Here is a 27,867-nt window from a genome sequence, read left to right as displayed (position 1 = left end):
CGCTGCACACCAGATGTGACATCTGCACCAGACACTCCCAGAATACCTACACATGAACTGGAGGTGACTGCTGATGACGTCTTTCTGGTTCACTCGTTTCCCAGTGCATCCTGGGATATCTCATACCTGCAATATCTCCAAAACAAAGTGAAGCTAACGCTGAATAAAAGCATCTCAGAAGCTTCAGGTGCTGTTAGCGAGCGTTGTCATAGACTTCTATGGAGGCCTTGGAGACGCTTTGACACACCAAGAAAATGACATGGAGGATATTATTTGAAGTGAAGCAAACTGTGACCAGGACTGTAAGGTCCCCATTTATTGAGTGACAGGAGCTTTGATAGTCATTCAAAGCACTTTAAAAAAACGTGTCCAGTGCCACATATTGCAGCAAGTGTAAACAAGGCCTAAAAGAGAAACTTGAAGAAGAAGAAAAGGAATGACCCACAGTGAGTGCTGTCCCCAGACACAACCTAAACAGGCATAGATCAGACCAGGTGACTGCCAAGGGCAAAACCACCAGCAAGGATTTACAGGCAGTCCTAAGGAAGAGAAAGGATGAGCTGTGTGTATGGAGGGTCTCACCTTCTCCAGGGCCTCCTGGGTCTGAGCGGTGTGTTTCTTCTGAAGCTCCATCCTGGTGGTCTCCATCTCCTTTCTCAGTTTGCTGAGTGCCATCTGATGTTCCTGAGCCGTCCTCTGCCTCTCCTCCTCCCGCAGGTGTCCCAGCTCCAGGAGCTGCTGTTTGCGCTGAGCATTTACCTGGATCAGCTCCTCCTTCAGCTTGTAGACCTGGGCCTCCAACTCCGAGATGGTCTGTAGAGGAGAGAATGAGGTCAGATGACAGAAGACCCCAATGGGTTGTACTAATAGCTGAGAGGGGGGGCAGGACACTTCCAGCTACATTCCCAATACTTATCTTCCCTACCCCGTAATCCTTTACCCCCTCATTCTTATGCCCCAATCCCCCTTTTCTCCTCAGCCAAAGATAAAGTCATTTCATTGATCAGTATGGCTGTCTACCAGGCCTCCTGGACGGAGCTCAGAGAGAACCCAATCAGCAGTGTACATGTATGTCCACACAGACCACAATCTGCATTCATAACAAGGGAGCAATCAATAGCCCGACATAAACAGCCTGAGGGCCAACTACACACAACACTTGTATATTCTGTGTGAGCCAATATCAATGTGCTGATCTACAACCCCACCGCAACATCACCTACTGTCCTCCCTACAATCACCTCTTCATATAGCTCTGACATATACCGCAGTGCTGTACAGAGAACACTGAGCCAGTCACATCAGTCTCTGTACAGAGGAGCTTACACTCTAATGTCCTATTATTATAATGTCCTATTATTATACATTTATATAGCTCTGACATATACCGCAGTGCTGTACAGAGAGCACTGAGCCAGTCACATCAGTCTCTGTACAGAGGAGCTTACACTCTAATGTCCCCTCCCCCACAGTCACATCAGTCTCTGTACAGAGGAGCTTACACTCTAATGTCCCCTCCCCCACAGTCACATCAGTCTCTGTACAGAGGAGCTTACACTCTAATGTCCCCTCCCCCACAGTCACATCAGTCTCTGTACAGAGGAGCTTACACTCTAATGTCCCCTCCCCCACAGTCACATCAGTCTCTGTACAGAGGAGCTTACACTCTAATGTCCCCTCCCCCCACAGTCACATCAGTCTCTATACAGAGGAGCTTACACTCTAATGTCCCCTCCCCCACAGTCACATCAGTCTCTGTACAGAGGAGCTTACACTCTAATGTCCCCTCCCCCACAGTCACATCAGTCTCTATACAGAGGAGCTTACACTCTAATGCCCCCTCCCCCACACATCAGTCTCTATACAGAGGAGCTTACACTCTAATGTCCCCTCCACCCACAGTCACATCAGTCTCTATACAGAGGAGCTTACACTCTAATGTCCCCTCCCCCACAGTCACATCAGTCTCTGTACAGAGGAGCTTACACTCTAATGTCCCCTCCCCCCACAGTCACATCAGTCTCTGTACAGAGGAGCTTACACTCTAATGTCACCTCCCCCACAGTCACATCAGTCTCTATACAGAGGAGCTTACACTCTAATGTCCCCTCCCCCCACAGTCACATCAGTCTCTATACAGAGGAGCTTACACTCTAATGTCCCCTCCCCCCACAGTCACATCAGTCTCTGTACAGAGGAGCTTACACTCTAATGTCCCCTCCCCCACAGTCACATCAGTCTCTATACAGAGGAGCTTACACTCTAATGTCCCCTCCCCCACAGTCACATCAGTCTCTATACAGAGGAGCTTACACTCTAATGTCCCCTCCCCCCACAGTCACATCAGTCTCTATACAGAGGAGCTTACACTCTAATGCCCCCTCCCCCACAGTCACATCAGTCTCTATACAGAGGAGCTTACACTCTAATGCCCCCTCCCCCACACATCAGTCTCTATACAGAGGAGCTTACACTCTAATGTCCCCTCCACCCACAGTCACATCAGTCTGTGTACAGAGGAGCTTACACTCTAATGTCCCCTCCCCCCACAGTCACATCAGTCTCTATACAGAGGAGCTTACACTCTAATGTCCCCTCCCCCCACAGTCACATCAGTCTCTATACAGAGGAGCTTACACTCTAATGTCCCCTCCCCCCACAGTCACATCAGTCTCTATACAGAGGAGCTTACACTCTAATGTCCCCTCCCCCACAGTCACATCAGTCTCTATACAGAGGAGCTTACACTCTAATGTCCCCCCCCCCCCCACAGTCACATCAGTCTCTGTACAGAGGAGCTTACACTCTAATGCCCCCTCCCCCACAGTCACATCAGTCTCTGTACCACAGGAGCTTACACTCTAATGTCCCCTCCCCCACAGTCACATCAGTCTGTGTACAGAGGAGCTTACACTCTAATGTCCCCTCCCCCCACAGTCACATCAGTCTGTGTACAGAGGAGCTTACACTCTAATGTCCCCTCCCCCCACAGTCACATCAGTCTCTATACAGAGGAGCTTACACTCTAATGTCCCCTCCCCCCACAGTCACATCAGTCTCTATACAGAGGAGCTTACACTCTAATGTCCCCTCCCCCCACAGTCACATCAGTCTCTATACAGAGGAGCTTACACTCTAATGTCCCCTCCCCCACAGTCACATCAGTCTCTATACAGAGGAGCTTACACTCTAATGTCCCCCCCCCCCCCACAGTCACATCAGTCTCTGTACAGAGGAGCTTACACTCTAATGCCCCCTCCCCCACAGTCACATCAGTCTCTGTACCACAGGAGCTTACACTCTAATGTCCCCTCCCCCACAGTCACATCAGTCTCTGTACAGAGGAGCTTACACTCTAATGTCCCCTCCCCCCACACATCAGTCTCTATACAGAGGAGCTTACACTCTAATGTCCCCTCCCCCACAGTCACATCAGTCTCTATACAGAGGAGCTTACACTCTAATGTCCCCTCCCCCCACAGTCACATCAGTCTCTATACAGAGGAGCTTACACTCTAATGTCCCCTCCCCCCACAGTCACATCAGTCTCTGTACAGAGGAGCTTACACTCTAATGTCCCCTCCCCCCACAGTCACACACTATTATCATTATTCATTTATATAGCCCTGACATATACCGCAGTGGATCACTGAGCCAGTCATATCAGTCTCTGTACAGAGGAGCTTACACTCTAATGCCCCCTCCCCCACAGTCACACAGTATTATTATACATCTCTAAATTGCCCCAATATGTGTATGTATGAATGTGAGTTAGGGACCTTAGATTGTAAGCTCCTGTGGGCAGGGACTGATGTGAATATATGTGTAAATTGATGGCGCTATATAAGTACCTGTAATAAATAAATAAACACACACAGAATGGCGCACACACACACAGTGGCCCCGTTCTCTCCTCCGCAGGCTCCTCTCCTTCTCTTTCTCTTTTTATGTAAAGCTATAAAAGTTTCCTTAGGAAAGCAAACATCAAAGTGTGTTCAGAGCTGGAAGAGCATCCAAAGAATGCCGGAGAGGAAAGAATAACACGCTTTGATTACAAGACTCCGTTATTGGAGGAAAACAGCTCGCCGTTAACCCCTTCATCTCCGCTCTGCGGACGCCCACGTCACCCTCTCCGGCTGGAGGATACAACTATTCGCTGACTTGCAAATTGACGCTGCCAAATTATCACGGGGCGGGCAAAGGACAGGAAATACGGCGAGGAGTAGCCAATAACAAGGCCAGGCCTCGCCATTTTACCGGTTCCTCCATGTTTTTGTACTTGTCCTTAAAGGGAAAAGAAAATGGGCTTTGGTAATGGTGGGAATCACCCACCTCTGGTCACATGATCTCTGGAAGGAGGTGCAGGGCAGCCTCTCCTCCATGCCATGGCAGTGACTATCAGGAGGATGAGGGGCAGCTCAAATCTGCCTGACTACAGTGAAGGGGCAAAAACACAACAACCACCATGAGAGAGGACCCTACAGCCCCCGGGACTCTTCCCAAATGAGTTCCCTTGTACGCCAAGGACCCAAAATACCAGATCCAGCTGTACACAGGCCTCATGTTTTTGTAGATGTCCCGTTTGGGGGGGTCCTTAGAACCGTAAAATTGTAAGAGCTTCTAGGGGCTTAGAAACTTGTCACTGTTCTGAGACCCTCAAGTCATTGTTTTGGGTCCCCTAAGTGTCAGGGTGTCATTGTTCTGGGACCCCCAGTGTCAGGGTGTCATTGTTCTGGACCCCCAAGTGTCAGGTTGTCATTGTTCTGGACCCCCAAGTGTCAGGGTGTCATTGTTCTGGGTCTCCAAGTGTCAGGGTGTCATTGTTCTGGGTCTCCAAGTGTCAGTGTATCATTGTTCTGGGTCTCCAAGTGTCAGGGTGTCATTGTTCTGGGTCTCCAAGTGTCAGGGTGTCATTGTTCTGGGTCTCCAAGTGTCAGGGTGTCATTGTTCTGGGTCTCCAAGTGTCAGGGTGTCATTGTTCTGGGTCTCCAAGTGTCAGGGTGTCATTGTTCTGGGTCTCCAAGTGTCAGTGTGTCATTGTTCTGGGTCTCCAAGTGTCAGGGTGTCATTGTTCTGGGTCTCCAAGTGTCAGGGTGTCATTGTTCTGGGTCTCCAAGTGTCAGTGTGTCATTGTTCTGGGACCCCCAAGTGTCAGTGTGTCATTGTTCTGGGTCCTCCAAGTGTCAGTGTGTCATTGTTCTGGACCCCCAAGTGTCAGTGTGTCATTGTTCTGGACCCCCAAGTGTCAGTGTGTCATTGTTCTGGGTCCTCCAAGTGTCAGTGTGTCATTGTTCTGGACCCCCAAGTGTCAGTGTGTCATTGTTCTGGGACCCCCAAGTGTCAGTGTGTCATTGTTCTGGACCCCCAAGTGTCAGTGTGTCATTGTTCTGGGTCCTCCAAGTGTCAGTGTGTCATTGTTTTGGGTCTCCACGTGTCAGTGTGTCATTGTTCTGGGACCCCCAAGTGTCAGTGTGTCATTGTTCTGGGTCCTCCAAGTGTCAGTGTGTCATTGTTCTGGACCCCCAAGTGTCAGTGTGTCATTGTTCTGGGACCCCCAAGTGTCAGTGTGTCATTGTTCTGGACCCCCAAGTGTCAGTGTGTCATTGTTCTGGGTCCTCCAAGTGTCAGTGTGTCATTGTTCTGGACCCCCAAGTGTCAGGGTGTCATTGTTCTGGGACCCCCAAGTGTCAGTGTGTCATTGTTCTGGACCCCCAAGTGTCAGCGTGTCATTGTTCTGGATCCCCAAGTGTCAGCGTGTCATTGTTCTGTACCCCCAAGTGTCAGTGTGTCATTGTTCTGGACCCCCAAGTGTCAGTGTGTCATTGTTCTGGGTCCTCCAAGTGTCAGTGTGTCATTGTTCTGGATCCACAAGTGTCAGGGAGTCATTGTTCTGGACCCCCAAGTGTCAGGGTGTCATTGTTCAGGACCCCTAAGTGTCAGTGTGTCATTGTTCTGGGACCCCCAAGTGTCAGTGTGTCATTGTTCTGGACCCCCAAGTGTCAGGGTGTCATTGTTCTGGGACCCCCAAGTGTCAGTGTGTCATTGTTCTGGACCCCCAAGTGTCAGGGTGTCATTGTTCTGGACCCCCAAGTGTCAGGGAGTCATTGTTCTGGACCCCCAAGTGTCAGGGTGTCATCGTTCTGTTCGCACATTATTATTGAGGCCCTAGAAGAGCTTGCAATCCATCCCTCTCGGCACACATCACTGAATTCCCAGGTAGTAAAACCCAATCATGTCACCACACGATGAACTCTCTGACATCTCTGTACGTGTCCCGGCCATACAGCAAAGAATTATCTCTGAGATGGCAGTCGGTGAACACGGGACCCGACACCTCCGTACAGAAATGCGCTTTTCTTAATGTCACTAAAATGCCAACAATTACTGAAGCACAAAGGAACTAATAACTCCCCACTGGGATTATGATTAAATCCCCCAATTGTCTCAACGTTCCACTAATTGCAGCCAGTCAGACAAAGTTAATCTATTATTAAACCCATTTTCTAAATCCATATCTGGAGGTGAAGAGATTATTATAGCCGGTCTGTCATACTTACAGAGCAGAATGTCATTACTGGAGCGGAGATATTTGTGGAAACATGGAGGACCTCCAGGAAAAAACCGAGAGAAGTGACATCACTGGTGAGATCCCATGTAGAGTATAGTGACCAGGTCTATACAACCTATCTCCAGAATTAAACACAGAGGAAGTGACATCACTGGTGAGATCCCATCTAGAGTATAGTGACCAGGTCTATACAACCTATCTCCAGAATTAAACACAGAGGAAGTGACATCACTGGTGAGATCCCACCTAGAGTATAGTGACCAGGTCTATACAACCTATCTCCAGAATTAAACACAGAGGAAGTGACATCACTGGTGAGATCCCATCTAGAGTATAGTGACCAGGTCTATACAACCTATCTCCAGAATTAAACACAGAGGAAGTGACATCACTGGTGAGATCCCACCTAGAGTATAGTGACCAGGTCTATACAACCTATCCTTAGAATTAAACACAGAGGAAGTGACATCACTGGTGAGATCCCATGTAGAGTATAGTGACCAGGTCTATACAACCTATCTCCAGAATTAAACACAGAGGAAGTGACATCACTGGTGAGATCCCATGTAGAGTATAGTGACCAGGTCTATACAACCTATCTCCAGAATTAAACACAGAGGAAGTGACATCACTGGTGAGATCCCATCTAGAGTATAGTGACCAGGTCTATACAACCTATCTCCAGAATTAAACACAGAGGAAGTGACATCACTGGTGAGATCCCTTCTAGAGTATAGTGACCAGGTCTATACAACCTATCTCCAGAATTAAACACAGAGGAAGTGACATCAGTTCCCATCTAAAGTATAGCGACCGGCTCCATACAGTAGACCAGAAGTGTCAAACTCAATTTCATTGCAGGCTGCATCAACATTATGGTTGCCACCAAAGAGCCGGTTGTATCTATAAGACTTTATAAATGTATCCAGGGCTTTTTTCTCAATTCCAAAATGGATTAAATTCATTATTTCCCTCAAAATTCTGAAAACAATCCCCCATAATGACAACGTGAAAGAAGTTTGTTTGAATTCTTTGCAAATTTATTCAAAATAAAAAAACGAAAAAAAAAAAACTCATATGTACATACGTATCACAGCCTTTGTCATGACAAGATTGAGCTCAGGTCCATCTTGTTTCCACTGATCATCCTTGAGATGTTTCTAAAATTCGATTGGAGTCCACCTGTGGTAAATTCAGTTGACTGGACATGATTTGGAAAGGCACACACCTGTCTATTTAAGGCACAGGTAACAGTGCATGTCAGAGCACAAACCAAGCCATGAAGTCCAAGGAATTGTCTGTAGACCTCCAAGACAGGATTGTATGGAGGCACAGATCGGGGGAAGGGTACAGAAACATTTCTGCAGCATTGAAGGTCCTAATGAGAACAGTGGCCTCCATCATCCATAAATGGTAGAAATTTGGAACCACCAGGACTCTTCCTAGAGCGAGGTGCCCGGCAAAACTAAGCGATTGGGGGGAAAAAGGCCTGAGTCGGGGAGGTGACCAAGAACCCAATAGTTACTCTGACAGAGCTTCAGCGTTTCTCTGTAGAGAGAGGAGAACCTTCCAAACCTTCCAGAAGAACAACCATCTCTGCAGAACTCCACCAATCAGACCTGTATGGTAGAGGCGCCAGACGAAAGACACTCCTCAGTAAAAGGCACATGACAGCCCGTCTGGAGTTTGCAAGGCACCTGAAGGACTCTCAGACCATGAGAAACAAAATTCTCCGGTCTGATGAAACAAAGATTGATCACTTTGGCCTGAATAGCAAGCATCATGTCTGGAGGAAACCAGGCACCGCTCATAACCTGGCCAATACCATCCCTACAGTGAAGCATGGTGGTGGCAACATCATGATGTGGGGATGGTTTTCAGCAGCAGGAATTGGGGGACATCCTTGATGAAAACCAGAGTGCTCTGGACTTCAGACTGGGGTGAAGGTTTATCTTCCAACAGGACAACGACCCTAAGCACACAGCTAAGATAAGCAGTGGCTACGAGATAACTCTATGAATGTCCTCGTGTGGTCCAGCCAGAGCCCAGACTTAAACCCGATTGAACATCTCTGGAGAGATCTGAAAATGGCTGTGCACCGTCACTCCCCATCCAACCTGATGGAGCTTGAGAGGTCCTGCAAAGAAGAATGGCAGAAACTGCCCAAAAATAGGAGTGCCAAGCTTGTAGCATCATACTCAAAAAGACTTTAGGCTGTAATTGGTGCCAAATGAGCTTCACCAAAGTATTGAGCAAAGGCTGTGATACTTCTGTACATGGGAGGAGTCTGTGATACATAGGTACATGGGAGGAGCCTGTGATACTTATGTACATGGGAGGAGCCTGTGATACTTAGGTACATGGGAGGAGCCTGTGATACTTATGTACATGGGAGGAGCCTGTGATACTTATGTACATGGGAGGAGCCTGTGATACTTATGTACATGGGAGGAGCCTGTGATACTTATGTACATGAGATTTTCTTATTGTTTTTTTATTTTTAATAAATTTGCTAAGATTTCAAACAAACTTCTTTTACGTTGTCATTATGGGGGACTGTTTGTAGAATTGTGATGAAAATAATTAATTTAATCCATTTTGGAAAAAGGCTGTAACTTAACAAAATGTGGAAAAAGTGAAGCGCTGTGAATACTTTCTGGATGCATTGTAGGCGTTCAAGGGTGTGCTACGTACCGAGTGCAGGGTTCAGGGGTAAGCTACGGACACAGTGCAGAGTTTAGGGGTGTCCCATGCACAGAGTGCAGGGTTCAGGGGTGCCCTATGTATAGAGTGCAGAGTTTAGGGGTGTGCAACGTACAGAGTGCAGGTTTAAGGAGTGGGCTATGTACAAAGTGCGGGTTTTAGGGATGCACAGTGGGCAGGGTTCAGCTGTCTTTCACAGGCTGTCCACATCTCACCTCCACCCCTCCTCAGCTCTGACCTATGAACACTCTCCCCCATCCCCCACCTCTGCACACACCTACCTCCATAGTCCTCAACCCCCGAAAGATTCCTCATATCTTACCTTTGGAAAAAATACCCAGCCCAATTCTAGCACCTCCTGGCAGTGTAGACAGCTCTGCCTCTCTCTCACTTGCAGCGAGATCATTGGTTGGCATCTGTGCATCCAGGCACAGACAGGGATCACAATGCAGCCTATTACATGATGCCCCATCCCACCTATGGCCACACTGCACCTGCACTGCAACTCCCTTGTCCCCCCTGTGAGTGCAGGGCAGGCAGAGATCTGTGAGAGCCGCTCATATGAAAGCTGTCCTTGTAAATACAGATGGCTTCTGTCTACAAGCAACAGTGGTGAGTGGGGAGCGGAAATCGAGAGCCGGACTGAGTTCCACCACGTTCCGGCTAAAAAAAAAAAAAAAAAGCCCTGGGTGTGAGGACCACATGAACTGGCCTGGGGGGAATTGCAGTGCATTCAGCCTGTGGGCCTTGTATTTGACACATGTGCGGTAGACCTTCAGGAGAAAACAAAGAAGAAATTACATCAGATCTCATCTAAAGTAGAGTGATGGGTTCTATACAGTATATCATCAGAGGATACAGAGAGGAAATGACATCACTGGTGGGATCTCATCTAGAGTATAGTGACCAGGTCTACACAGCCAATCTCCAGAATGAAACACAGAGGAAGTGACATCAGATGTCATCTAGAGTATAGTGACCAGGTCTACACAGCCAATCTCCAGAATGAAACACAGAGGAAGTGACATCAGATGTCATCTAGAGTATAGTGACCAGTTCTACACAGCCAATCTCCAGAATGAAACACAGAGGAAGTGACATCAGATCTCATCTAGAGTATAGTGACCAGTTCTACACAGCCAATCTCCAGAATGAAACACAGAGGAAGTGACATCAGATGTCATCTAGAGTATAGTGACCAGGTCTACACAGCCAATCTCCAGAATGACACACAGAGGAAGTGATGTCAGATGTCATCTAGAGTATAGTGACCAGTTCTACACAGCCAATCTCCAGAATGAAACACAGAGGAAGTGACATCAGATGTCATCTAGAGTATAGTGACCAGTTCTACACAGCCAATCTCCAGAATGAAACACAGAGGAAGTGACGTCAGATGTCATCTAGAGTATAGTGACCAGGTCTACACAGCCAATCTCCAGAATGAAACACAGAGGAAGTGACATCAGATGTCATCTAGAGTATAGTGACCAGGTCTACACAGCCAATCTCCAGAATGAAACACAGAGGAAGTGACATCAGATGTCATCTAGAGTATAGTGACCAGTTCTACATTGTATATCTGTCCCGCTTACCCCTAATGCAGGTGATCAGACACTATAGCTGGCTTCTGTGTTCTTCGCCTATAGCAGCCCCTTTTCCCACAAGGCAAGCAGGCCTACCGGTACTCGGTTGCCCCCAGAACTTATACACAATGCTACAGTGTCTGGCCACAACGCCAGGGCAGACGTGAACTGAGAACAGCAAACAAGTACATGTAGTTGGCAGACAGACAGATTGGTTCATTGATAGTCCAGGTACAAGGCAGGCAGAGTTCAGACAATAGTGGATATCCGATCCGATGTCGTCAACAAGGGAATCCAAGCAGCCGAGCAGGACAGACAAACAGGCAGCTTGAACACATGTAAAAACGCAATATTACATGCATGAGACTGCAGGCTTGGCTGGTGTAAATGAGGTTTGGTTTCCACCCAGGGACTGGCCATATTAATCACCTTGCAGGTGGACAGACAGACAAGGGGAATGCCACAACCAAACCCAGGATGCTGAACTAGCGAGCAGAAATGTTAGCCGCTGCTGACAATATCTCCAGGAGGATACCGAGAGGAAGTGACATCACCGATGAGATCTCATCTAGAACATAGCAACCAGTCCTGCATAGCGGTTCTCCAGGAGAATACGGAGAATAAAGTGACATTATGGGGAGTTCTCATCCTAAGTATAGTGACCGGTTCTTTATAGAGGATCTCCAGGAAGTAACAGAGAAGTAGTGACTTCACTGGTGAGATCTCATTTAGAGTATAGCGACCAGTTCTATACCACCAATCTCCAGGAGGAAAAAGAGGAAGTGACATCACTGGATCACACCCGGAGTGACCAGTGACCAGTTCTATACAGTAGATCTCAAGCAGAAAAGAGAGGAAGTGACATCACAGGTGAGCTCTCATTTAGAGTATATTGACCAGTCTTTTAAAGCCAATCTCCAGGAGAAAACAAAGAGGAAGTGACATCACTGGAGAGATCTCACCCTGAGTACAGTGACCAGTTCTATATAACAGATTTTTTAGGAGGAAAGAGAGGAAGTGACATCACACCAACTTCATATGGTAACAGAACTATTGTAAAAGTCTTTCTGGGACAGAAAAAGAAAGACTGACAGAAGGACTAAAATCCTGAGACCTCTGTCTACCTACACGGTATGTCAACCTCAGACCTCTGCCCACCTACATGATATGTCACCCTCAGACCTCTGCCCACCTACATGGTATGTCACCCTGAGACCTCTGCCCACCTACATGGTATGTCACCCTGAGACCTCTGCCCACCTACATGGTATGTCACCCTGAGACCTCTGCCCACCTACATGGTATGTCACCCTGAGACCTCTGCCCACCTACATGGTATGTCACCCTGAGACCTCTGCCCACCTACATGGTATGTCACCCTGAGACCTCTGCCCACCTACATGATATGTCACCCTGAGACCTCTGCCCACCTACATGATATGTCACCCTGAGACCTCTGCCCACCTACATGATATGTCACCCTGAGACCTCTGCCCACCTACATGGTATGTCACCCTGAGACCTCTGCCCACCTACATGATATGTCACCCTGAGACCTCTGCCCACCTACATGGTATGTCACCCTGAGACCTCTGCCCACCTACATGGTATGTCACCCTGTGAAATCTGCCCACCTACATGGTATGTCACCCTGAGACCTCTGCCCACCTACATGGTATGTCACCCTGAGACCTCTGCCCACCTACATGGTATGTCACCCTGAGACCTCTGCCCACCTACATGGTATGTCACCCTGAGACCTCTGCCCACCTACATGGTATGTCACCCTGAGACCTCTGCCCACCTACATGGTATGTTATCCTACCTCTGTCCACCTACATGGTATGTCACCATGAGACCTCTGCCCACCTACATCATATGTCACCCTGCAACCTCTGCCAACTTACATGGTGTGTCACCCTGAGACCTCTGCGCACCTACATATGTCACCCTGACACCTCTGCCCACCTACATGATATGTCACCCTGAGACCTCTGCCCACCTACATGATATGTCACCCTGAGACCTCTGCCCACCTACATCATATGTTGCCCTGAGACCTCTGCCCACCTACATGGTATGCCACCCTGAGACCTCTGCCCACCTACATGATATGTCACCCTGAGACCTCTGCCCACCTACATGATGTGTCACCCTGAGACCTCTGCCCACCTACATGGTATGTCACCCTGAGACCTCTGCCCACCTACATGGTATGTCACCCTGAGACCTCTGCCCACCTACATGATATGTCACCCTGAGACCTCTGCCCACCTACATGATGTGTCACCCTGAGACCTCTGCCCACCTACATGGTATGTCACCCTGAGACCTCTGCCCACCTGCATGGTATGTCACCCTGAGACCTCTGCCCCCCTACATTGTATGTCACCCTGAGACCTCTGCCCACCTACATGGTATGTCACCCTGAGACCTCTGTTCACCTACATGTTGCCCTGAGACCTCTGCCCACCTACATGGTATGTCACCCTGACACCTCTGCACACCTACATGGTATGTCACCCTGAGACCTCTGCCCACCTACATGGTATGTCACCCTGAGACCTCTGCCCACCTACATGGTATGTCACCCTGAGTCCTCGGCCCACCTACATGGTATGTCACCCTGAGACCTCTGCCCACCTACATGGTATGTCACCCTGAGTCCTCTGCCCACCTACATTGTATGTCACCCTGCGACCTCTGCCAACTTACATGGTATGTCACCCTGAGACCTCTGCCTACCTACATGGTATGTCACCCTGAGACCTCTGCCCACCTACATGGTATGTCACCCTGAGACCTCTGCCCCCCTACATTGTATGTCACCCTGAGACCTCTGCCCACCTACATGGTATGTCACCCTGAGTCCTCGGCCCACCTACATGGTATGTCACCCTGAGACCTCTGCCCACCTACATGGTATGTCACCCTGAGTCCTCTGCCCACCTACATTGTATGTCACCCTGCGACCTCTGCCAACTTACATGGTATGTCACCCTGAGACCTCTGCCCACCTACATTGTATGTCACCCTGCGACCTCTGCCAACTTACATGGTATGTCACCCTGAGACCTCTGCCCACCTACATGTCACCCTGAGACCTCTGCCCACCTACATGGTATGTCACCCTGAGACCTCTGCCCACCTACATGTCACCCTGAGACCTCTGCCCACCTACATGGTATGTCACCCTGAGACCTCTGCCCACCTACATGATATGTCACCCTGAGACCTCTGCCCACCTACATGGTATGTCACCCTGAGACCTCTGCCCACCTACATGGTATGTCACCCTGAGACCTCTGCCCACCTACATGGTATGTTATCCTACCTCTGTCCACCTACATGGTATGTCACCATGAGACCTCTGCCCACCTACATGGTATGTCACCCTGCAACCTCTGCCAACTTACATGGTGTGTCACCCTGAGACCTCTGCGCACCTACATATGTCACCCTGACACCTCTGCCCACCTACATGATATGTCACCCTGAGACCTCTGCCCACCTACATGATATGTCACCCTGAGACCTCTGCCCACCTACATGATATGTCACCCTGAGACCTCTGCCCACCTACATGATGTGTCACCCTGAGACCTCTGCCCACCTACATGGTATGCCACCCTGAGACCTCTGCCCACCTACATGATATGTCACCCTGAGACCTCTGCCCACCTACATGATGTGTCACCCTGAGACCTCTGCCCACCTACATGGTATGTCACCCTGAGACCTCTGCCCACCTACATGGTATGTCACCCTGAGACCTCTGCCCACCTACATGATATGTCACCCTAAGACCTCTGCCCACCTTCATGATGTGTCACCCTGAGACCTCTGCCCACCTACATGGTATGTCACCCTGAGACCTCTGCCCACCTACATGTCACCCTGAGACCTCTGCCCACCTGCATGGTATGTCACCCTGAGACCTCTGCCCACCCACATGGTATGTCACCCTGAGACCTCTGCCCACCTACATGGTATATCACCCTGAGACCTCTGCCAACTTACATGATATGTCACCCTGAGACCTCTGTTCACCTACATGTTGCCCTGAGACCTCTGCCCACCAACATGGTATGTCACCCTGACACCTCTGCCCCCCTACATTGTATGTCACCCTGAGACCTCTGCCCACCTACATGGTATGTCACCCTGACACCCCTGCCCACCTACATGATATGTCACCCTGAGACCTCTGCCCACCTACATGGTATGTCACCCTGAGACCTCTGCCCACCTACATGGTATGTCACCCTGAGACCTCTGCCCACCTACATGGTATGTCACCCTGAGACCTCTGCCCACCTACATGGTATGTCACCATGAGACCTCTGCCCACCTACATGATATGTCACCCTGAGACCTCTGCCCACCTACATGGTATGTCACCCTGAGTCCTCTGCCCACCTACATTGTATGTCACCCTGCGACCTCTGCCAACTTACATGGTATGTCACCCTGAGACCTCTGCCCACCTACATGTCACCCTGAGACCTCTGCCCACCTACATGGTATGTCACCCTGACACCTCTGCCCCCCTACATTGTATGTCACCCTGAGACCTCTGCCCACCTACATGGTATGTCACCCTGAGACCTCTACCCACCTACATGGTATGTCACCCTCAGACCTCTGCCCACCTACATGGTATGTCACCCTGAGACCTCTGCCCACCTACATGGTATGTCACCCTGAGACCTCTGCCCACCTACATGGTATGTCACCCTGTGAACTCTGCCCACCTACATGATATGTCACCCTGAGACCTCTGCCCACCTACATGGTATGTCACCCTGTGAACTCTGCCCGCTTACATGGAAATTATCTTTCTTGGAGAAAATGCTACTGAAGATCCCTCCAGTGCTGGTCACATGATCTCTATTTAAGGGAAGGGTCAGTTGTCGCTATACCTCCTCAGCAGAGGTCACATGACCAAGGACCTAAGCTGATCCAGGAAAGATTATGGCCTACCGAGACCCATACATTTCTGTACCGCCAGGTAAAACACCATTTTAGAGGCCATTGCTGCAACGTCCATATAGCAACGCGGCGCCGTTCATCCTCAAAGCACCAAACCAGCACAACGCCCAGTGCCTGGCAAGACACTCTCCAGGAAAGGTAAGTGTCCCTTTTATTGCTCTTCATCAGTCTCAGCAGGTGGAACCATTGCGAGAGATTACCGAATTATGAAATGTATTTACAGAACTCTATTAGATTTATATTTTGGGGGGGGAGGGGCATCTCCCCATTAATATCCATGAAGGATGAAATCATTTCACACCTAGTTTACACGATGACTGGAAATTCTCTCCCCCCCCCCCACCACCCTTCCCCCGCCGCTCCGGCAGAACAATAAATGTGTTTTCTCCCGCATTAAATGCCGCCTGTAATGTGCGAAGAGGCACGCGGCATACCAATGAGCCGGCGCACACTGGCACGCCGCTTGGCATCTCTCAGTTTTAATTTTCAGAACTAAGCTCCTGCAGGATGAAAGGATTCTCACGGCTCGCCGAATATTAGTCTAACGCCACATTTGCAAGTCGAGAAGAGAGAAAAGGGGGAGAAAAAAAAAAAATTAAAAAAAGAATCTATATATGTAGTTGATGTATAAAAAGTTGGATTTGTGGGGATCCTTTAGGTGCGTCTGAGGAGGACTTTGTAGTGGGAGCGATGTATGTGCCAGATTAGTCCCTTTTCATCATAAAAACTCATCTGTCTGGTGCCCGTCTCCTTCAAACCTTTTCTCTTTAAAGTCTCCTCTTTGATTCCGACATCAATTTTCGGCAGACCGCAGCTGGGTGGCTGAAGGACAGCATCATTTAAACCAAACATGTTTCCGACTTGAAAGCGAGCCTATAATTAAAAAAATGGGCATAAAAGAATGGGAACGGGATAATATTTTTTAATGGTAGTTCAAAGGGCCACAGATGTCAGAGACTTTGAAGAAATTAGAAGACGGGGTAAGGCTGATCCATTAAACAGTTAGCTCAAGAGGTGAAACGCTCTTTTTTTTTTATTTTATTAGAATGACGACAAAAAAAAAAAAAAAAAAAAGAGAGAGAGAGGCGCGAGGGACCGCCGCGTTCTGCTTTTCATTTGGGAAACTTTATTTGCGGAATTAATGGAAGAAACGGCAACGTGTTTGTTAACGGAGATCCTGCAGGTCAGGTGCAGGGTGGGGGGGGGGGGGGGGGGGCGCCTTCAATTTCCTTCTCAAGAGAAGGACCCCCCCGGGGGGGCACCATGGTGACAAACATTCACCCGCCACTTTATTAGGTTGGTAACACAAACTGCCAATCACATGGCAGCAACAAGAGGATTAGGAGAGCCCTGCTCAGAAGAGCTTACAATCTAATTAGGGTGGGGCAGGTGGTACAAAAGGTTGTAGTTGTGGGGAATGAGCTGGTGGAAGTGGTAGAAGATTAGTTGGAGACGTGTTCGGCTTTTCCTGAGAAGATGAGTTTTCAGGGATTGCCTGAAGGTAACAAGAGTAGGGGATAGCCGGACCAGAGGAGGTAGCGAGTTCCAGAGGATGGGAGAGGCTCTGGATAAATCCTGGAGACGAGCATAGGAGGAGGAGACGAGAGAGCTTGAGAGTAGGAGGTCTTGAGAAGAGCGGAGAGGACAGTTTGGGTGATATTTGGAGACAAGATTGGGGATCTAGCTCCTTGCAGAGTTGTGAATGGCTTTGTATGTTGTGGATAGTAAATGAACTTTAATGGCCTCCCAGTCTTAGTCCGTAGCATAGACGTTGTGGCAGGTGTGTCTGGGCACACGCTAATCGTCCTATTTTGCACAGATTTCCCCCCTGCTGCTTGGCTGCAGAAAAAGGGACTGAGGAATCTTTGTCCCCCAGTCCCTTTCTCTGTCTCAAAAGTTTAGGCATGGTCAAACATTCCCATAGACACCCTCCTAAACCTTGTGGACGGCCTTCCCAGAAGAGTTGAAGCTGTTATAGCTGCAAAGGGCGGAGCCAACTCAACATTGAACCCTACGGACTAAGACTGGGAGGTCATTAAAGGTCATGTGTGTGTAAAGGGGGGGGGCAATACTTTAGTTGGAAAGTTGGATAGGGTTACTTTAAGTAATATAGGGCGTACACACGGTCGGACTTTGTTCGGACATTCCGACAACAAAATCCATGGATTTTTTCCTACGGATGTTGGCTCAAACTTGTCTTGCATACACACGGTCACACAAAGTTGTCGGAAAATGCGATCGTTCTGAACGCGGTGATGTAAAACACGTACGTCGGGACTATAAACGGGGCAGTGGCCAATAGCTTTCATCTCTTTATTTATTCTGAGCATGCGTGGCACTTTGTCCGTCGGATTTGTGTACACACGATCGGAATTTCCAACAACGGATTTTGTTGTCGGAAAATTTTATCTCCTGCTCTCCAACTTTGTGTGTCGGAAAATCCGATGGAAAATGTCCGATGGAGCCCACACACGGTCGGAATTTCCGACAACACGCTCCGATCGGACATTTTCCATCGGAAAATCCGACCGTGTGTACGGGGCATTATAGTATATAACTAAAGGCAAAACTGTTTTGTAACTATTGGATGAAGTAGCGAGGGATTAGAACTCCTGTCAGTTTTTATTGCCCCCCGGTAGGGTTATTCCCTCCTCTTTATTTGTCCTGTTTATTATTATCAGTGAAAGTAAAAGAATTGACCACATTTTGGGTCATAGAGGGGAAATCTTCCAATGATGACACCAGTTCTGGTGACCTGGAGGGTTCCCAAGGAATTCCCTTTATTTGCAGGCATTTCCTCTCACCTCCTGATTGGCTATGGGACAGGAAGTGAAGGAAAATCTCCACAATGGGAAAAATCCAAAATGAAAGAACAAAAAAAAGATTTGCCTATAGTTCTAATTGAAGTGACTTTGAACGTGGCATGGTTGTTGGTGGCAGACGGGCCGGTCTGAGTATTTCTGGGATTTTCACACACAACCATCTCTCGGGATTACAGAGAATGGTGGGAAAAAGAGAAAATATCCAGTGAGCGGCAGCTGTGTGGAGGAAAATGCCTTGTTGAGGTCAGAGGTTAGAGGAGAATGGGCAGACTGGTTCCAGATGATAGAAGGACAACAGTAACTCCAATAACCTCTCGTTACATCCAAGGTATGCAGAATACCGTCTCTGAACACACAACACATCCAACCTTGAAGCAGATGGGCTACAGCAGCAGAAGACCACACCGGGTGCCACTCCTGTCAGCTAAGAACAGGAAACTGAGGCTACAATTGGCACAGGATCACCAAACTGGACAATAGAAGATTGGAAAAACGTTGTCTGGTCTGAGGAGTCTGGATTTCAGCTCCAACATTCAGATGGTGGGGTCAGAATTTGGCACCTGGATCCATCCTACCTTGTATCACCGGTTCAGGCTGGTGGTGGGGGTGTAATGGTGTGGGGGATGGGGTATCACCGGTTCAGACTGGTGGTGGGGGTGTAATGGTGTGGGGGATGGGATATCACCGGTTCAGGCTGGTGGTGGGGGTGTAATGGTGTGGGGGATGGGATATCACCGGTTCAGGCTGGTGGTGGGGGTGTAATGGTGTGGGGGATGGGGTATCACTGGTTCAGGCCGGTGGTGGGGGTGTAATGGTGTGGGGGATGGGATATCACCGGTTCAGGCTGGTGGTGGCGGTGTAATGGTGTGGGGGATGGGATATCACCGGTTCAGGCTGGTGGTGGGGGTGTAATGGTGTGGGGGATGGGATATCACCGGTTCAGGCTGGTGGTGGGGGTGTAATGGTGTGGGGGATGGGATATCACCGGTTCAGGCTGGTGGTGGGGGTGTAATGGTGTGGGGGATGGGATATCACCGGTTCAGGCTGGTGGTGGAGGTGTAATGGTGTGGGGGATGGGATATAACTGGTTCAGGCTGGTGGTGGGGGTGTAATGGTGTGGGGGATGGGGTATCACCGCTTCAGACTGGTGGTGGGGGTGTAATAGTGTGGGGGATGGGATATCACCGGTTCAGGATGGTGGGGGTGTAATGGTGTGGGGGATGGGATATCACCGGTTCAGGCTGGTGGTGGGGGTGTAATGGTGTGGGGGATGGGATATCACCGGTTCAGGCTGGTGGTGGGGGTGTAATGGTGTGGGGGATGGGATATCACTGGTTCAGGCTGGTGGTGGGGGTGTAATGGTGTGGGGGATGGGATATCACCGGTTCAGGCTGGTGGTAGGGGTGTAATGGTGTGGGGGATGGGATATCACCGGTTCAGGATGGTGGGGGTGTAATGGTGTGGGGGATGGGATATCACCGGTTCAGGCTGGTGGTGGGGGTGTAATGGTGTGGGGGATGGGATATCACCGGTTCAGGCTGGTGGTGGGGGTGTAATGGTGTGGGGGATGGGATATCACTGGTTCAGGCTGGTGGTGGGGGTGTAATGGTGTGGGGGGATGGGATATCACCGGTTCAGGCTGGTGGTGGAGGTGTAATGGTGTGGGGGATGGGATATCACCGGTTCAGGCTGGTGGTGGGGGTGTAATGGTGTGGGGGATGGGATATCACCGGTTCAGACTGGTGGTGGGGGATGTAATGGTGTGGGGGATGGGATATCACTGGTTCAGGCTGGTGGTGGGGGTGTAATGGTGTGGGGGATGGGATATCACCGGTTCAGGCTGGTGGTGGAGGTGTAATGGTGTGGGGGATGGGATATCACCGGTTCAGGCTGGTGGTGGGGGTGTAATGGTGTGGGGGATGGGATATCACCGGTTCAGACTGGTGGTGGGGGATGTAATGGTGTGGGGGATGGGATATCACTGGTTCAGACTGGTGGTGGGGGGTGTAATGGTGTGGGGGATGGGATATCACCGGTTCAGGGTGGTGGGGGTGTAATGTGTGGGGGATGGGATATCACTGGTTCAGACTGGTGGTGGGGGATGTAATGGTGTGGGGGATGGGATATCACCGGTTCAGGCTGGTGGTGGGGGTGTAATGGTGTGGGGGATGGGATATCACCGGTTCAGGCTGGTGGTGGCGGTGTAATGGTGTGGGGGATGGGATATCACCGGTTCAGGCTGGTGGTGGGGGGTGTAATGGTGTGGGGGATGGGATATCACCGGTTCAGGCTGGTGGTGGGGGTGTAATGGTGTGGGGGATGGGATATCACTGGTTCAGGCTGGTGGTGGGGATGTAATGGTGTGGGGGATGGGATATCACCGGTTCAGGCTGGTGGTGGTGGGGGTGTAATGGTGTGGGGGATGGGATATCACCGGTTCAGGCTGGTGGTGGGGGTGTAATGGTGTGGGGGATGGGATATCACCGGTTCAGGCTGGTGGTGGGGGGTGTAATGGTGTGGGGGATGGGATATCACCGGTTCAGGCTGGTGGTGGGGGTGTAATGGTGTGGGGGGATGGGATATCACTGGTTCAGGCTGGTGGTGGGGGTGTAATGGTGTGGGGGATGGGATATCACTGGTTCAGGCTGGTGGTGGGGGTGTAATGGTGTGGGGGATGGGATATCACCGGTTCAGGCTGGTGGTGGGGGTGTAATGGTGTGGGGGATGGGATATCACCGGTTCAGGCTGGTGGTGGGGGTGTAATGGTGTGGGGGATGGGATATCACCGGTTCAGGCTGGTGGTGGGGGTGTAATGGTGTGGGGGATGGGGTATCACCGGTTCAGGCTGGTGGTGGGGGTGTAATGGTGTGGGGGATGGGGTATCACCGGTTCAGGCTGGTGGTGGGGGTGTAATGGTGTGGGGGATGGGATATCACTGGTTCAGACTGGTGGTGGGGGTGTAATGGTGTGGGGGATGGGATATCACTGGTTCAGGCTGGTGGTGGGGGTGTAATGGTGTGGGGGATGGGATATCACCGGTTCAGGCTGGTGGTGGGGGTGTAATGGTGTGGGGGATGGGGTATCACCGGTTCATGCTGGTGGTGGGGGTGTAATGGTGTGGGGGATGGGATATCACCGGTTCAGGCTGGTGGTGGGGTGTAATGGTGTGGGGGATGGGATATCACCGGTTCAGGCTGGTGGTGGAGGTGTAATGGTGTGGGGGATGGGATATCACCGGTTCAGGCTGGTGGTGGGGGTGTAATGGTGTGGGGGATGGGATATCACCGGTTCAGGCTGGTGGTGGAGGTGTAATGGTGTGGGGGATGGGATATCACCGGTTCAGGCTGGTGGTGGGGGTGTAATGGTGTGGGGGGATGGGGTATCACCGGTTCAGGCTGGTGGTGGGGGTGTAATGGTGTGGGGGATGGGATATCACCGGTTCAGGCTGGTGGTGGAGGTGTAATGGTGTGGGGGATGGGATATCACTGGTTCAGGCTGGTAGTGGAGGTGTAATGGTGTGGGGGATGGGATATCACCGGTTCAGGCTGGTGGTGGAGGTGTAATGGTGGGGGGGATGGGATATCACCGGTTCAGGCTGGTGGTGGAGGTGTAATGGTGGGGGGGGATATTTCCTTGACACACTTTAGGCCCCTTAGTACCAATTGAGCATCCATTAATCACCACGGCCTACCTCAGTATTGTTGCTGACCATGTCCATCCCTCTATGACTACAGTGTCCCGATCTTCTGATGGCTCCTTCCAGCAGGATAATGCACCATGTCACAAAGCTCCAATCATCTCACCACTGGACAATGAGGTCCCTGTCCTCCAATGGCCTCCACACTCACCACATCTCATCCAATAGAGCACCTTTGGCATGTGGTGGAACAGGAGATTGGCATCATGGATGTGCAGCCGACAAATCCACAGCAACTCTGTGATGCCATCATGTCACTATGGAGCAAAATGTCTGAGGAATGTTTCCAACACCTTGTTGTATCTATGCCACCAAGAATGAAGGCCAAAGGGGGTCCAACCCGCTACTAGCAAGGGGGACCTAATAAAGTGGCCGGTGAGTGTATGTGATGGCAGACCTGCAATGGTCATAACTGGATATCAGGTATAAGCCAACTTCCAATGGCCAGGGTTCAGGGAGCCCTCAATAATACCATTGGACATATGGGAACCCATCCACTGGAACTTCACTAGAAGGTTAATGTCATTTTCAATGTCTCCAATCCCTGCCATGGAAGTCCTTGCTCAGGAACTTCCTGTAATAGGATGACAACACTCTGTCCCTGCCTCCTAACTGTGCTCCAGTATTGTCACCTTGTCACACAGGCTACCCATGGAGACCACCATGGTGGACCTTTTATCACACATCACACAGGGAGGGTCCACTGTCACCATCAGGGAACCCAACAGGGTTGAAAACCTCCAACTTCCTGACATCTCAACTTTCGCTAGACGAGCACATGTGCCACCACACACCTCTTTCCTCAGACTTATCTTTACTATTTACTCACAGCTGAGCGACCTCAACAGTCCTGATGGCCACACCTACGTTTCTAAGTGAGAACAAGGTCTCAAAAGTACCAAGGACAAGGAAGGCTGGTCACAAGTCTGGTCCACAATGGCTTGCTTCTACATAAATGCACTTAGAGCCAGATCAGCCTTCAAAACCTTCTTGAGCTTCTGTATGGTCCCGTCTCACCTGGCACGCCTTTACCCGTCCTCTCACGGCACCTGTTTTCCGAGGCTGCTCTATTCCAAGGGATGTTCTCTATGCTATGCTCTATGCTAGTGGTCTCCAAACTGCGCCCGGCGGCCAGATATGGCCCTTTTATAAGGCCCTTGGAGCATTATTTCACCCACTGTAAGCAACAGTGGGGCACAGTTCCTGCCATTGACACCAACGGGGGGGGGCACTAGTCCTCTCACTGACACCAAGGATGAAACACTTTTTACCATAGATATCAATGATGGGGCACTATTCCTTCCATCGATACCAACCACGGGGCATTATTCCTTCCACTGACATCAAATGATGGGACACTATTCCTCCCACTGACACCAGTTATGGGGCACTATTCCTCCCATTCATATCAACGACGGGGCACTATTCCTCCCACTGATACCAGTGATGGGGCACTATTCCTCCCATTGCCAATGATGGGGCACTATTCCTCCCACTGATACCAGTGATGGGGCACTATTCCTCCCATTGCCAATGATGGGGCACTATTCCTCCCACTGACACCAAAAGTGGGGCACTATTCATCCCAATGACACCAATGATGGGGCACTATTCCTTCCAGTGATACCAATGATGGGGCTCTATTCCTCCCATTCATACCAATGATTGGGACACTATTCCTTCCACTGACACCAATGATGGGGCACTATTCCTTTCACTGACACCAAAAGTGGAACACTATTCATCCCAATGACACCAATGATGGGGCATTATTCCTTCCAGTGATACCAATGATGGGGCACTATTCCTCCCTACGATACCAATGAATGGGGCACTTTTCCTTCCAGTGATACCAATGATGGGGCACTATTCCTCCCACTGATACCAATGATGGGGCACTATTCCTCCCACTGATACCAATGATGGGGCACTATTCCTCCCACTGACACCAATAATAGGAAATTGCTTACTCCCACTGACGCCAAGACATTTTCTTTCTCCACTGGCCATAGTCCGGCCCCCCTAAAGTTTGAAGGACAGTAAACTGGCCCTTTGTTTAGAAAGTTAAGAGACCCCGGCAATATGCTTTCTAAGTTCTGGACAAAAGTTTTTTAACCCCCCGGGCCTCACGAGGTCCCAAATGTAAACTGACAACGTGTATGTATTATTGGCGGTGAAACAAACCAGAGCAAGAGTTTGGAAACAGTTTGTTCCCTATACAAAGGTCCACCACCAATTAGACTTCTTCTTTATCAATGGAAAGCTCACCAGCATTCTCCTTGATACGCACCAGAAATCTAAAAATATATGGACCCCAATATGGCTGCCCTGAGGCCCTAGTGCCCCATTATTGGTATCAATGGGAGGAATAGTGCCCCGTCGTTGGTATCAATGGGAGGAATAGTGCCCCATTATTGGTATCAGTGAGTGTCCCTGAAGGCCTTTCCTTTTTATTTTTCCCTTCCCACTTATTTCTTTACTTAAAAAACTGCAGCGCTCCCGTGATAAAATGAGGGCTTTAATTCAAATGTGAACAAGTGAATAAAGTGCAAAAGATCCACACAATAATGTGTCGGTGCATAAAGAAGTCCAAAACAGAACAGGTGACTTCTTTTACTTTACAATCAGTGACAATAATCACCAATATGTTGCAATCTTCCATCAATAAAGTACATCATCATCACTAATAAAAGTACATCATCACTGAAGAGTGTCCCCTGAAGACATGCATGCGCACGAAACACGTTGGGCGGAGCTATACGTGACCAATACAGTACATCATCGGTGCCCCCCGAAGAAGTGCGTGCGCACGAAATGCATTGGGCGGAGCTATATGTGCTGCCGTCACGTCGCTGCTTCCGGGACAGGGATCGGTGGCTATCTTAGTGATTGTCCCCACATTGTAGCTTGATGCTCTTCTGAGCCTGAAAACTCGGTTATGAATATTTAATGGGTGGATATATGTTCACTGTAGGAATAAACGACTACACTATATACCATTTGTTGTGGCTTCGCGTGATTGAGTGTTCCTTCCAGGCTCGATAGACTAGTGACGCGACGGCTCCTTGCTGGAGAGGAAGATCATTACAAGAAGTTGCTACCCCACATTGTGAAGCCTTCCATTTACTAATGCACCGTTTGCGGCCTTCTCTATGCAGCTTAAAAGTTGAAACCAGAAGCCGCGGCGTGACGTCAGCGCGTATAGCTCCGCCCAACGTGTTTCGTGCAAATGCACGTCTTTAGGGGACTTTAAAAGTTGGTGAGTGTGCAAGAGTGGTGGCTTACAGCGGCATGTGGTGGTGCACTTTATTGATGGGAGTTTCCAACATATTAGTGATTATTATCACCGATTGTAAGGAGGAAGTCACCTTTATAGTGGACTGTTGTGTTTTGGACTTATTTTTACACTGACACTTTATTGTGCGGATCTTTTGCACTTTATTTACATCTGAATTAATATACTCATTTTATCTCAGGCGCTGCCATTTTTTTTTTATGTATTTGCACTTTTAGGGTTTTTGTATACTAGCCTTATCTGCGAGCGACCTTGAAGGACTTATAATTTTCTTTTCTTGGGTTTCTTTGTTTTCCACATGGCGGACTCGGAATCTGCAGTAAACCCTCGAGTACCGTACTTGGTTATTGGCGCTCAGCCCATGTTTTTGTAAACCATTACTGTATTATTAACATGTCATTTAGTATACTTGTTGTACTTTAGAGAAGCTTCTCTCTTTGATGTTTGATGGACACAGTTCTGGAATATACAGATCCATCCACCTTGTTCAGACATCTCTATGGGGCTGTATAGCTTATAAAACCCCCCTAATAAAAAAATGATTGAAGGAGAAAACCTCCAACTGCCTAAGCAGCATATCATCCCATCCTAGTGATTCCAAAATCTCACAATCACAAGTTATGATGAAGATTGGGACTATTGATTGAGGATCTTGGACCATTTATGGCCATTCTGGACACTGAGAATTCTGTAAACTGAAAAGTGGTTCCTGTATCACAATATACACTCCCCGGACACTTTATTAGGTACACCTGTTCAATGGCTTGGTATTGGTAACACAACTTGCTAATCAGCCAATCACATGGCAGAAACTCCATGCATTTAAGCATCTAGACGTGGTGAAAACGACTTGCTGAAGTTCAAACCGTTCATCAGAATGGGGAATAAAGGGGATCTGGGTGACTTTGAAGGTGGCACAGTTGTTGGTGGCAGACGGGCCGGTCTGAGTATTTCTGGGATTTTCACACACAACCATCTCTCGGGGATTACAGAGAATGGCGGGAAAAAGAGAAACTATCCAGTGAGCGGCAGTTGTGTGGAGGAAAATGCCTTGTTGATATCAGTGAAGAATGAGCAGACTGGTTCCAGATGATAGAAAGACTCAAATAACCTCTCGTTACACCCAAGGTATGCAGAATATTATCTCTGAACACGCAACACATCCAACCTTGAAGCAGATGGGCTACAGCAGCAGAAGACCACACACCGGGTGCCACTCCTGTCAGCTAAGAACAGGAAACTGAGGCTACAATTGGCACAGGATCACAAAACTGGACAATAGAAGATTGGAAAAACGTTGTCTGGTCTGATGAGTCTGGATTTCAGCTCCGACATTCAGATGGTGGGGTCATAATTTGGTGCATGGATCCATCCTGCCTTGTATCACTGGTTCAGACTGGTGGGGGGGGTGTAATGGTGTGGGGGATGGGATATCACCGGTTCAGGCTGGTGGTGGGGGTGTAATGGTGTGGGGGATGGGATATCACCGGTTCAGGCTGGTGGTGGGGGTGTAATGGTGTGGGGGATGGGATATCACCGGTTCAGGCTGGTGGTGGGGGTGTAATGGTGTGGGGGATGGGGTATCACCGGTTCAGGCTGGTGGTGGGGGTGTAATGGTGTGGGGGATGGGATATCACCGGTTCAGGCTGGTGGTGGAGGTGTAATGGTGTGGGGGGATGGGGTATCACCGGTTCAGGCTGGTGGTGGGGGTGTAATGGTGTGGGGGATGGGATATCACCGGTTCAGGCTGGTGGTGGGGGTGTAATGGTGTGGGGGATGGGATATCACCGGTTCAGGCTGGTGGTGGGGGTATAATGGTGTAGGGGATGGGGTATCACCGGTTCAGGCTGGTGGTGGGGGTGTAATGGTGTGGGGGATGGGATATCACCGGTTCAGGCTGGTGGTGGGGTGTAATGGTGTGGGGGATGGGATATCTCCGGTTCAGGCTGGTGGTGGGGGTGTAATGGTGTGGGGGATGGGATATCTCCGGTTCAGGCTGGTGGTGGGGGTGTAATGGTGTGGGGGATGGGGTATGACCGGTTCAGGCTGGTGGTGGGGTGTAATGGTGTGGGGGATGGGATATCACCGGTTCAGGCTGGTGGTGGGGGTGTAATGGTGTGGGGGATGGGATATCACCGGTTCAGGCTGGTGGTGGGGGGTGTAATGGTGTGGGGGATGGGATATCACCGGTTCAGGCTGGTGGT

General features: G+C 49.7%; 1 protein-coding gene across 1 annotated transcript in view; it reads right to left on the bottom strand.

The window, feature by feature from the left end:
- Positions 1-404: 404 nt before the first annotated feature.
- Positions 405-27,867, bottom strand: part of LOC141114264 (centrosomal protein of 112 kDa-like) — a gene marked incomplete at its 5' end in the record, with an annotated part of 269,004 nt that continues 241,541 nt past the window's right edge. The window contains 2 exon segments of the mRNA XM_073607849.1: positions 405-470; positions 583-813. Coding sequence (XP_073463950.1) covers positions 405-470; positions 583-813 — 297 coding nt within the window.

The sequence above is a fragment of the Aquarana catesbeiana genome, linkage group LG12 (genome assembly GCF_042186555.1).
Source record: "Aquarana catesbeiana isolate 2022-GZ linkage group LG12, ASM4218655v1, whole genome shotgun sequence".
Classification (NCBI taxonomy): Eukaryota; Metazoa; Chordata; class Amphibia; order Anura; family Ranidae; genus Aquarana; species Aquarana catesbeiana.
This window is presented reverse-complemented; position numbering and strand designations above follow the sequence as displayed.